The sequence below is a fragment of the Schistocerca nitens genome, chromosome 1, assembly GCF_023898315.1.
Source record: "Schistocerca nitens isolate TAMUIC-IGC-003100 chromosome 1, iqSchNite1.1, whole genome shotgun sequence".
NCBI classification, from domain to species: domain Eukaryota; kingdom Metazoa; phylum Arthropoda; class Insecta; order Orthoptera; family Acrididae; genus Schistocerca; species Schistocerca nitens.
In genome coordinates, this window is record NC_064614.1 from 1,109,512,204 (window position 1) to 1,109,525,747 (window position 13,544).

Sequence of the window (13,544 nt, forward strand, 5' to 3'; positions counted from 1 at the left end):
CCATTCCATTCAATCTATGTAATTATGTAAAGAAAAACTGATTTATGGTGAGGTCTTTGCAACAAAACAGTTACTTCTCCTCTCTCCGAGCTTCAGACATACAATAATTGCTGTATCAGTGTGAACGATGCGAGAGTATAATAAAACCACATCACACCTTCAGTCATTTCCTAGATTTTATGAAACAAAGTTCAGATTTGAGCTTGTCTCCATACACTCAATCTTCAAACAGCATCTGAAGAAAATCTGGGTAAATATGGGTTATAGTTAACATCATGCCACTGAATCAGTGTTTCACTGTTAAAAATAAAACTGCAAATGTTCAAGTTTTACCTGTGTGTGTGTGTGTGTGTGTGTGTGTGTGTGTGTGTGTGTGTGTGTGAGAGAGAGAGAGAGAGAGAGAGAGAGAGAGAGAGAGCCCTGGCAGAGTTGTATCAATATTTTTGTTTTACATCTGTTGTAAACCTTGTTTAAACATTGAGAGATGTGTGTAGTAATGCAGTGTGCAATGCGAAGGTTTGTGAATAATGTGACATTAATTCTATTTAAATATATTAATACATAAATCTCAATTTCACTTCTGCCATACTATTATAAACATTTATCTCTATCTTCATCATAGTATTTCACTGTCTTGGCTATTAATAGTCTGCAATTATATATTTTTATATTAAATTCAGTGACAAGTTACAGTCAAAAAGAATATGTGAAATAGTATAAATATAAGTACCTCAAAGCCAGTATTCCACAAGATGTGTCGGTAAGCTTGCTCATTTAGCAGAACCAGGTCAATCATAACAATTACAGGGTCATATTCAATATACTTGTCAGCAATGTTCTTGCAATTTTGCTGGAATAAAGATAGACTATGTTAAAATAATAAGTAAACCACACATCTTGAAACTAAGTTTAACTCATTTCTCCTCTTTTTCATGGCTACCCATGAGCCATGGATCATTCCAAGGTGGGGTTGGTTCCACACCACAATGATACAGATAACTGTACTGTAAGGCTACATTCACATATGCACCGACAAGTTGTTAGATGCCATCACCATAGGTTGCCTGGTACCATCAGCTGACAGCTTGGTCACAGTGTGTCCGATCCCCTTCGTCGGTTTTTTGCAGAGTAAAGGAGGTTAGGTTCAGTTAGAATCTGTTCTTTCTATGTAGCAGATCTCCTTCAGCTATTGAAATAACCATACAAGTTCAAGGAATATATAAGAAGACAGGAGAAACATTCTGTTACATACTTGGGATGATTCGTGGTGACCCTTAGAAGCAAGATTACAAAAACACACTGTTTCACTGTATTTATTTAAAGCTGTGCAGGCGTATGTCAATTAACCTTCAATTACTGTCATTCAGCTTACTTGTGAAAGATAAGCATAAAATTTAGCACAAGACACTCTGAACACCTAAGGCACTGAAAAGTGGGAATACATACCATACATCACATTTGCAAAACACTTCATATAATAGAGTCATCGCACTACTGGCACAAAAATCCCAGTAAGCAGTAATAATTATTTGTAGACACCTAATGCCAACATACAACCCAAAAAAGACCCACTACAGAAACTATAAGCCTAAGATATGCCACTCCTCTCACTCTAACAAATTATTTTTTGAGGTTATAATCCCCACAAAGTTTCCAATAAAGATTATGCCTACTTGTAATTTCCAATAAACCTGTGGTTTTAGTCCACAGAGTCTGAACTACGAGGGTTGGACCTTAAATAGTGGCAACTATTTATTCACAACTGATACAAGAGAGTTACATGTTTGCACCTGTTACTGTTCTTCAAAGGAGTCACAGGACTTATGGCCAGGTAAATACAGGGTTAGCGGTACAAAAGCATATAGGAATAATGCAACATACTGAATGCGTCATCTTACAACAGACATGAAGCCAAACACACACACACACACACACACACACACTCACTCCAATTCTTGATGCCATGTGTGCAAGAATTTAAAGACAAACTATACAAATCACAGTGATATACAATTTAGCATACGAACAAAGTTTAGATGAGGCTAGAGGATTTTTATGAACTGAAATGAAAGATACAGGACCAGACACAAAAATTTCATAATATTTATGATTTAAATGTTAGTACCAAGTGATATATGGAAAGACTATATAAAATCCAATAATTTGGGGATGAGATGGAGGAAGACTGTAAAGTTGTAAAAGTGTGAAGAATGTTGCATACACACAATTCTGCGACAAACACTTTGTGAGAAAATTGTAACAGCAAGAAAAAGAGAAATAACGAAACTAGATGGTAAGAATCAAGAAGTACAGGATAGACACAGAGCAGTAAATATAAATTTCTGAAATTGTTGGGTTGGTTGAACAGCATACACCAAATGCCTCAGTAGAGTTCATTGACAAATAACTTTTATGGAAAATACATTAACTGAATAAGAAAGACGCAACTTAACACATTGTGAGACATGATTCTGGTAGATACTTATTTTCATATACCGTATTTACTCGAATCTAAGCTGCACGTTTTTTTCCAGTTTTTGTAATCCAAAAACCGCGTGTGGCTTAGAATCGAGTGCAAAGTAAGTGGAAGTTCTGTAAAATGTTGGTAGATGCCGCCACAACTAACTTCTGCCATCGAATATATGTAGCGCTACAGAGGCATGCTTTGCAGGCACAAAGATAAATACTGGTGCCGAAACCTCTGCTTCAGTAAATAAATTTTAAAAAAAGTGGAAGAAGAGATTTTTTTCTCTGCCCCGAGTTTCGACCACTGCATTTTCATACATTATCGAACAAAGTAAATACAAATTCCGTATTGTTCATCTTCGAATGTAGCAGCCTTTCAATGTACTATGAAATCCGACTGGCAAGACTGTTTGGGATTTTTGTCAATACGGCCAACTCTACGTTCTGAATTTTTTCCTACCTGTGACAAGAGATGGTTGCTAATAGGAACTTTTATGAATTGTGAATCACATGCAGTATTCTCTTCACCATAAGAATAATACGAATATAAACATTTTGCCATGTATTCTTTCATGTTTGCTGCTATCTCATTTAAATCTTGTCTGCCTAATAAACTACAAAACTAGAGTGAGACAACAGCAAACGCGGAAGAATATACATATCATGCCATGTTTATATTCGTATTATTCTTACACCGAATAGTGATACAATCAGAAATGAAGCACGACAACTGACTAGATTTTTAAATCTAAGTTGACTAATTTCTGTGCAGAATGTAATGTACTAAAGAGGCATCTGCAAAGATTTTCAAACAGAGAAAAATTTTCACTAAACTCTCCTTCACAACATCATCCACCACACCAGTCTATTATTTGGTTCTTGTTGATTATTATTAAAGAAAGCAGCAGTGTAAGTAACAACAAATAGCAGTCTCTTGCCATTGTTTCACTAATGAGACAATTCCTCTTTTTTTTAAAAAAAAATTGGAAGCAGCGGTAGCGCGCACAAAAGCAAGCCATGCCGCGAGCGGCGACAGGTCGTAAACACTCATTATCAAAATGCGACAAACAATGCACGACACAGTACAATAATGCATTTTCAGCTTAGAGTGACGTAAACACCTATAACAAAGAGAACGGCACTTATCAGATCAAAGAAAAATAAGCAATCAATTCAAACCAGACAAAGCACATGAAACATGAAGGGTACCCATATAAATAAGGACGGAGCGCCTGATGCATAGCAATGGCTACCTGGTAAAGCTTAACTGCTAAGCTTACGACTCGAACCAAACTACTATAGCTGTATCGTCATTCATTCGACCTAAATTGTGACTCATATTACAATGGACTAACTTTGTTTCGATTTGGAGGTGCAGCCTAAAACTTTTCTCTCCCCTGGAATTTCGAGTCTCAAATTTCAGGTGCAGCTTAGATTCGGGAAATTTTTTTTTCCTTGATTTCGTGTCTCATTTTTCAGGTGCGGCTTAGATTCGAGTAAATACGGTATGTCAGTATTAATTGTTCAAGTCATTTGGCAATGTGTTTCTGATAACATTTTTTCAAGCAGTTCAGAAATGCATTCCCAAGATTCTGGAATAAGGAAAAGAAACAGCCAAAAGCTGATTAAATTACCAATGTTTCTTACAATCTTACTGGTAAAACAACTAACAGTTAAGTCAGCAATATTAAAATCAGAGCCATGTTGCAGAAGCTGTGATACACTGAAAAAACTTATTCTGCTGCCTGGTGTCACTGATATTTATTACATGGACAGAAAGTACAGAAATACGTCTCCTACTGGACAAAACTAAAGCCACCGATGGTGAAAGAAGAGTAATAGATTTGAGCAACTATGAACACAAGAAAAGGGATGTAGAGTCTAGAGACAACAGAATAAAAATTTTCACTGTAGGAAACACATACTTAGAAGTAAATCTGAAGAATCACTGACTGACAAACAAAAATACCTATATGAGGAAATTTTTGTGGGAGTAACAGCCACAGAAGAAGAAGAAGATTTATGTCAATGAGTCTCCATGAAAGGACCACGAAATATGAGTCAGTGTCATCAGAGGTGCTAAAATTGATTCAAACAATGGAAAGTCTGGGTTGGAATATTAACAATTATGGAAAGGAGAGATTGCTATTCATCAAATCTGGCCTGAGTAGTCAGAGATAGCAGTCGTGTGTGTAAGAGATGTGCTTGCTTGCATTTTTTTCTTTCCTGAGGAGAGCTTTGGCCAAAAGCTCAAAGTGTACTAGTCTTTTCGTTGTGCTTATCTGCAACTCAACAGATCATCTTTAAGGTGAGTAGCAATCTCTCCTTTCCATAATTGCTAAAACTGAGTTGGATGGATACAACCGTGAGGGGAATCTTTTACATTAAGAAGAAAGAATGTCAGCAGACATGTTAATATCAGTAGTACAAATGAAGTTTTTACCTTTAAAATAAAATCCTGAATCAAAATTGGTAAAGGAATGAGCGATCTCTCTTCAATGCTCTGTGACCAAACTTGCCGAAATAGCACAGGTTGTCACTTTACTTGTATTGTGTGTTTACTTCGAATTCTGGCACCAATGAGAATGAACTGCCTGAATGCATACTTTGGAAAAGAACAGTGCATCTACAGAAACAAGTACAGAGAATAGTAGTGGTTCTAAACTTGAATGTAACATAATTGTAGAAAGTGATCGTTGTGAGTGTGTGAAGCTGAAATTAATTCTTGGGATGAGGTTCTACAAATGGCATGTGGTAGTGGAAAAAGGAGAATGAAAATTGTATTTCCATAGACAGTTTTGAATCCATAATTAATCTACAGCATGTGGACAAAAGTATCTGGACTCCCTACTGAATGAGCTGTGTGCCTTCTGCCTTAAGCATCTTAGAGGATGTAGCAAGTGCATGTAGACTATGTCAATAAGCATTAATGCACATCACATTGAGGATCTTGGATAGGATCCACCAAATATAGACAACAAAGAAGTAACACTTTCAAGATCAGATGCAAGGCTGAGAAGTTTGTATCAAACAGCACTGTGCAGGTAAATGGCTTATCATCCGGTGACGGTGTAAGTTATGATACCAGTGTTCACACAAATAACTTGTCAGGTGATATCACGGAGACCTCTTGGTACAGACTTCACGTACGTGTGTGTGTGTGTGTGTGTGTGTGTGTGTGTGTGTGTGTGTGTGTGTGTGTGTGTGTTTACGCGCGTGCACGTGCGTGGTGGGTACGTAGGTAGGTAGAGCAAACTACAGTGGAAGGTGTAATTATTACTGTAATGACAATGAAATGGAGATGGGCAGGACAAGGAAGTTACTTACTGAATTTCTAGCCTTAAGAAAATACAAAGCTTATGTCCTAATGAAAGCTGTGTAAATGACAACGCATGCAGCTGAACCCCATAGTAACATGGAGAAATCTGTGGATGTCAAATGGTTGACGGCCGAAATAAGTAGCCACTATGTTGCAAATTATCTTTAAAAAAAATTGTCAAAAATACATTTAACAATGATATTAGTCAGCAGCTGTCTGCTTAATTTGTTTCCCCTGTTTGTGTAGATTCTCACCAACAAGGGAATGGTCCAATAAGACACATCGATACCTACCCTGAAATTGTTTATACACAGGAAGAAGACAACGAAAGAAACACACAGCCAAAATTTTAGCTGCTAACCGGCACTGCAAGTACTTTGTAAAAAATGTGGAAGTTACACATTTTTGCCTCACAAAGAACGGCTTATAACAGCGGGATTTACACCTCTAAACGCCTAGCGCGTGACTCGGCGAATCACTCGCGCTGCATTGTGTAGTGGAATTATCCAGAGTTCAAAGACAACAATTTTAAGCACCTAAAGCCTGGTTTACAATGGAGCGAATGGAAGCAAACACATGCAAATGAGCATCTGCAGAAAATTCACTACCATTCACTTGTGTATGGGTAGAACCATTTATACTAGAGGAACGGAAGAGGACACGTGGTAGCGAAGATTACCTATGAACATCGTGTTATTAGTTTTTAGTTTTTGGAGCTCATATTCGGCATACAGGATACAACTATATCTTGTTAGAGCCACAATATGAAACTTTGCTATTGAGTGAGGATTATTTCGCATGGCGAGCACACTGTTCTTGATGGAGTATGCAAAATGGCACAGGGAAGGAAGAATTTTTAAGTGTCTCAATTTGTATGGAAGCATGACATGCATGAAGATTTTATACTTTACATGGAACTGCATCTCGATTTCTCACTGGTCGAAAATTTTCCTTGTATGCTGGCTGCCATTTTTCCCTAGCTTCTCATTACCATTGAGGGGAAATTTATGAACAGAACACTAACTACCAACATGGAGCATCATCTCAAGAGGTGACCTAGGTAGCGTTTCCACTATGTGTGGAATGTGTAGTGGCAAAGTGGGAGCTTCATGATCAAGAGAGCATGGGATCAAATCCTGTTCAGACCACAACTTTTCCACCATTCACTTCTCACAGATGTTGGAGTGGCCACGAAAGACTTGTGGTTCTTCCACATTAAACTGATGATCTTCATTTTCCAATTAGGTAACTGGTTAGGGACATGTAACTAGCTGCAGTGGCATCCAGTTGAAAGACCTGCAAGAGGCCTGCCAGGTACACCAGACAGAATTCTCTTTTGCTCGTGTTTGTTAGCTTGTCTGCTCCAGTGAAAACTTGGCTTAAACTACACAAACATTTTTTTATGAATAACTTCATATTGACAGTTAAATTCTTACACAAGTAATTCTGATAAAAGTGGCTAGCAGAGAAAATAAAATCATGGCAGTGTCTGATGTCACAAACGACTTCCACCAATGAGAACTTGTAATTTGTTGAAATGAAATGTGTCTTGCAGTACTACATTTTACAACAATTCCTGTAGGCCATTCCTTATAATAATGTTTGAATGTTGTGCATTTGGCTATCAGTGAAACAGCTCTTTCCCCGCAGTCATTACAAAAATGCGAAGTGTCTACGGAATGACAAAAACAATTTTCTTGCACCAGGCAAACCACTCAAAGGAAAAATTGATGCAGTCAGGCACTTCACAGTAGCCACTAGCTTTATTTAGCCAAAACTGGATTGAGTCAGAAACAGTCCTGCCCGTTATTCTGCATATTGCACTGCATACCAGGCATACTTAATCAAATTCATAAATGGTGGCGAAGAAATCTGGTAATGCACAATGACTGGAACTTAAGAATACTGTTCCGGTGATAAACCTGAAATGAGAGTGAGGTATTGGTAATTATGTTGTCTGATAATTTCCTGAAAAAATGCTTTCCACTGTCTAAAAAATTCTTTATCGAGAGGTTGAGTCGCACTAGCAGTTCCAGGCAGAATCCACATTACATCTACAGATTTTTCGTCATCCTATGCTAAAAGAGAGACGTTGTTATGTCCAGACCATGAATCCAACAAAAGCAATAAATTAATTTCTGCTGCTGGTATGAATACATTTCGAATGAAATATTGAAAATTATTCTTTCCCATTTTTCCAAATTTTGATATGTCGATTACAAGATTTTTGCAACTAAACAGTCCATTTTTTTATTTTTCATCCTAATAGTGTGAAGCAATAAACCACTCACACTTATCACTGGCATTATCTTATATGAATGCATCACTGCATTCATTGATTGAGCAAACCGACTCCATTTTTTTTTTACCCCGAAATGATAAAATGTGGTGTGCATGCAGTTCTTTCCTGGAAGCTGACTTATCAGCTTTACAAACAGCAGTTGTGGGGATAACAGCAAGTTTCATCTTTACATCAGCTATGAATTTCTCTGTAGCATTGTCTATCACTGGCAGCTGCTCTACACATTTACATGGCGTAAACTTGGTAATTTTGCAACTTCATATTCTGTACAATTTCTTGAACCTGCGTAGCCAGGTCGACGAAGCCTGGAAATTAACAATGTTCATGTCAGATGCAATTCGGAGGGGCCTGTCTCTGCAATTAGGAGGGGCCTGTCTCATAGATCTCCATCAGTAGTGGTGCATAGCCTCTCACGAACAGTTCTAAATCTTCTAGACAGTTTTTCATTCAGATGGTTTCGGGTTTCTGTTTGGTGCATATTTCTTACGTCATGTAAAGCAACCGATAATTTATAATAGATGTTACTAGAGTGGTTAATTCGAGAGAATAATAACTGTACTGTAGTGTCAGAGGAAATATCAACAAACGGTAACCTGATATGTCCTTTACAAATTACAATCTGGTTGTGTCGTGTTTCCTATTTACAAATGTACCGCTGACCTCGCCTGTGTGTGTGTGTGTGTGTGTGTGTGTGTGTGTGTGTGTGTGTGTGTGTGTGTGCGACGAATTTGGCAAATGTCACCTTTTTTTGCATCTTAGCAGCTAAAATTTTGACTGTATTTCTTTTGTTGTCTTCTTTCTGTGTAAAAAAATTCAGGACAGGTTTTTGACATATCTTATCGGACCATTCCCTGTAAGTATCTAAGTCTGTTTACAAAAGATCTGTTTGAAAACCTGATACATAAGCATTCAAGCAAACTATACGATAAGTGGGATGGTGACAAATATTTCTTACACTCTTCTCTTACAATACCACCCAGTGTGAAGAGCTTTACAATCATTCTGTCCTGGAAACAGACATTCCTCTTCTAAAATTTTCTTCTGTTACGTCATTCACTCAACCTCATACATTTGTCAATCCCCTTCACTAAATGTTTTGTGTCTCTATAAACAATAGTGAGATGAAGCTGTGAGTAATTTTTCTTGTTTATGTTCATGAAGGAAAATAGTTATCATTGTTATAATTATTAATATTATCATCATTTATTATTATAATTATATTTACATTATATACATAATAATTAATTATATCTAAAAACAAAGATGATGTGACTTACCAAACGAAAGCGCTGGCAGGTCGATAGACACACAAACAAACACAAACACACATACAAAATTCAAGCTTTCGCAACAAACTGTTGCCTCATCAGGAAAGAGGGAAGGAGAGGGAAAGACGAAAGGATGTGGGTTTTAAGAGAGAGGGTAAGGAGTCATTCCAATCCCGGGAGCGGAAAGACTTACCTTAGGGGGAAAAAAGGACGGGTATACACTCGCACACACACATATCCATCCACACATATACAGACACAAGCAGACATCTCACAAGCAGACTTTGGTCTTTAAATATGTCTGCTTATGAGATGTCTGCTTGTGTCTGTATATGTGTGGATGGATATAAGTGTGTGTGTGCGCGAGTGTATACCCGTCCTTTTTTCCCCCTAAGGTAAGTCTTTCTGCTCCCGGGATTGGAATGACTCCTTACCCTCTCCCTTAAAACCCACATCCTTTCGTCTTTCCCTCTCCTTCCCTCTTTCCTGATGAGGCAACAGTTTGTTGCAAAAGCTTGAATTTTGTGTGTGTGTGTGTGTGTGTGTGTGTGTGTGTGTGTGTGTCTATCGACCTGCAAGCGCTTTCGTTCGGTAAGTCACATCATCTTTGTATTTTTCCCACGTGGGATGTTTCCCTCTATTATATTGATATCAGTAATAATTAATTAGTATTATTATGTTATTAATCAGTTAGTTACTCACACACTCTGTCAGCTTCAGTACAGTAGCACTGTACTTCTTGAAAAGGTCCTGTATTTGGTTTCCACAGTGGATACATTCATACTGGCACCTGTCATTCTGCATCAGCTGAAAACATTTTGTAAATTTTGCTTGGATTTAAAAATATGCTATACTTCTTTAAGAAACTATTTAACAAGAGAGAAATGCATCACAGTAAATAGAATATCACACACTCTGTACAGCTCATGGAATTATTCAGCAATCTTATTTATATGCCTGTCAGTAACTCAATGATTCTACTACTCAGTAAATTATTACCTTTACTCCTAAATTATACTGTCTGACAAAAAAGTGAAGCAGCCAGAACAGGATGAAGAGGTGGGGAGAGAGAGAGGGGGGGGGGAGGAGGAGGAGGAGGAGGATACTAAATGAAGTTTCACAAGTTGAGAAGGTACACAATGTGTTTTCAGTGATTACAATATCGAGTCATATTTACAAGGAACTTCGCAGTATCAGCCCATTTATGATGTTCCGCCCCCTCTGGCCTAGATGCAAGCACTGACGCAAGTGGGAAGGGTGTCATAAAGCCATTGTAACCTCTCCTAAGACAAGCTGTCCCATAGCTGCTGTAAATGGCCCATGATATTCAGGATACCAAGCATCGTTATGTTAAAAATGGCATCATAATACTGTCACACAAAAGGTAACACGTAAGGACACATGATGTCTGTGATACCAATTTGCAGCCAGAGTTCTTTCAAGCACTACCAGACTCGAGCTGAGGTCATAACCGATGGCTTTCCACACAAGTACACCAGAAGAAGCACTGCTGTGCCTCTGCAAAACAATGGAAGAATAGGACCTCTCTTCACGTCATCATCATACTCACTGACGATGGTCATCCAAGGTGGTGCAAAACTGATGCAACACCATTCATCAGCAGTCCATGCTCACTGGTTATGGCACCACTCAAAACACAACCATTTGTGTCGTATTATTAGCAGCCTATGCATGGGACGGCAATATAATTCCTTGTTCTTGAGCTGCAGCTGCAGACATGAAGATGTTACGATGTGCTTAGCGCACAATACAGGGATCCTCCCTTGTGAAAGTCAAACATGGTCAACCAGAACCGTGACAACAAGCATGCCTTCCCTCATATTCTGATGCAGTCCAACGTCAGGCGAGTGTGACATTTAAATGTTCCACAAATGTCAATACTGCACGATTTTAACAGCCGGCCAAATAGAGACCCACAAAGAGTCCCCTTTCAGTCACTGTAAGATGCTGATGATATAGTCTTACACAAATATTCGTTATGTCTGTGCCCTCTGCACTCACTCAATGTCTGACGCTGTTCACACCACTTACACTGGGTCTCTCCCCCATGGATCATCAGGTACATTTTCTCCAGTTTTTTGGAAGAAATTAGCAATCTGATTTTTGCAATGTGTAGCTAGAGTTGGCTCAATCAAGTCCTGCTCAACATTTCTTTCATATGACACCCAGCACTGACAAAATGTCAGTTTGTTTCCCATTACAGACATAATGAATTTTGAATTGGAGTTTTACATTTCCAGTTGGTAGAATGGTCCCAAATTTTAGTTTTATCAATATGTACTAACAGGGACAGTAAAAGAAGAATAACCAGTATTCCAGCAGTGACTGAGCAGTATTTCCGCATGGTAATAGCACTCAGTGCAGGCCAGGGTAGTGCTGTCGCTGCTGGAGTACTGTTATTCTTTGTCTTTTACTGTCCCTGTTAATACACATCAATAAAACAAATATCACCCCAGATTAAGTTGGGACAGCTCTGCTGAATGGGCATGTAAAATTCCACTTTAAAAATAACTTTTTGTTTGTAATGAGAAACAAAATGACACTCTCCATTGACACTAGGCATCACATGAAACCCTGGTAATGACTGTAAACACAAAAAATGCTAATGCTCTCTAGAGACCTTACTACCTGTCACAGATACTTGCAACTTTAAACCACTTACACACTTGTTTCTGTATCCATATGAAATTGCAATGCTCTATGAGTGATGATGAGACAAGCATGTGGATAAATGCAATAGATGGCCCCATGTGATAGAGTACAGAGGATGCCAGTCCTCCCGCAGGTGTTGTAGGCTATCTCCAAATCAAAAAACACAGCCACAGTCTGGGTTTTCCACAGAAAACCAATCATGGCATGGCTTGACAAAAAGACGAGATGGTCAACTACAGAACGGCATGCTCGAAATCAACACTATGCAGTGGTTAGTAAATTGTGAGACCCTAGCCACCATATCATCTGGGCATGAATCATATGTTCCATCACCTTCCAAACACAACTGGTGAGAGATATGGGGTGATAACTAGAAGGGATGTCATTGTCCTTACCAGGCTTAGATCTGGGTATGACAGTGGCTTCACACCAGCATCTGGGAAATGTGCCCTCTGCCCGGATGTGATTGTACTTATGAAGGACAAAGTACCTGCCCACAACAGATAGGTTCTGCAATATCTGAATGTGAACGTTATCCAGCCCAGGGGCAGACGATCGGGATGAAGTGACATCATCATCTCGCTCCCTCATAGTAAAGGTGGCATTGTAACATTCAAAATTCTGGAAAGAGAGGGTATCGTACGACCCTTCTCCACTCGCTTCAGATGGAGGAAGGCCTGATAGAGGGTGGAGCTTGAAATCGATGCAAAATAGCAGCTCAAGATGTTGGAGATAGCAGTAGGGTTTACTACGCCATCATCTGCTACAGTCAGGCCAGAAATTAGGGAATGGACCTTGGTCCCAGAGAGCCGTCAGAGGTTGGCTCACATGACTGAAGAGGGAGTGGAAACGTTAAAAGAACTAGTAAACGAAATCCAGCTCGCTTTTTTGCCGTCCTGAAGAATATGACAGTTAAAAATGCAGGGAGCATGTCCTTGCGTGTGAATCACATCGCAGCATGCCTCAGTCCACCAAGGGAATGAGACACAGTGCGGTAAAGAAGAAGTGAGAGGAACGGAACGTTCGATGACAGTAAGGATAATGTTTGTACAATATTCTTCTTGGTCATCACAACTACAGAAATGATGTTCATTGAGGGTCACCAGGGAGGAGTAAAGCCTCCAGTTGGCTTTAGAAAGCTGCCATTTGCTTGTGCAAATGGATAGCACACAAGAAATGGTTGCTCGAATATGTGTCAGAGAGAAGAGATCACTTGAGACGATGGACAAGCTGAACAGTGCAGCAGGATAGGTCCAAATGGGAATAGGTGTCTACATCTACATCTACATTCACACTCCGCAAGCCACCCAACGGTGTGTGGCGGAGGGCACTTTACGTGCCACTGTCATTACCTCCCTTTCCTGTTCCAGTCGCGTATGGTTCGCGGGAAGAACGACTGTCTGAAAGCCTCCGTGCGCGCTCTAATCTCTCTAATTTTACATTCGTGATCTCCTCGGGAGGTATAAGTAGGGGGAAGCAATATACTCGATACCTCATCCAGAAACGCACCCTCTCG

The 13,544-nt window shown here is 39.2% G+C and overlaps 1 protein-coding gene across 5 annotated transcripts in view; it reads right to left on the reverse strand.

The window, feature by feature from the left end:
* The window catches only part of LOC126198943 (protein ARV1), a 67,916-nt gene that overhangs the window by 16,675 nt on the left and 37,697 nt on the right, over positions 1 to 13,544 (reverse strand). For all 5 annotated transcript variants that reach the window (XM_049935606.1, XM_049935614.1, XM_049935623.1 and 2 more), the window contains exons 2-3: positions 10,058 to 10,162; positions 731 to 850 (exon numbers count right to left, since the gene is read on the reverse strand). In XM_049935606.1, the coding sequence (XP_049791563.1) occupies positions 731 to 850; positions 10,058 to 10,159 (222 nt within the window). In that variant the 5' untranslated portion in view covers positions 10,160 to 10,162. The remainder of the gene's footprint in view (positions 1 to 730; positions 851 to 10,057; positions 10,163 to 13,544) is intronic.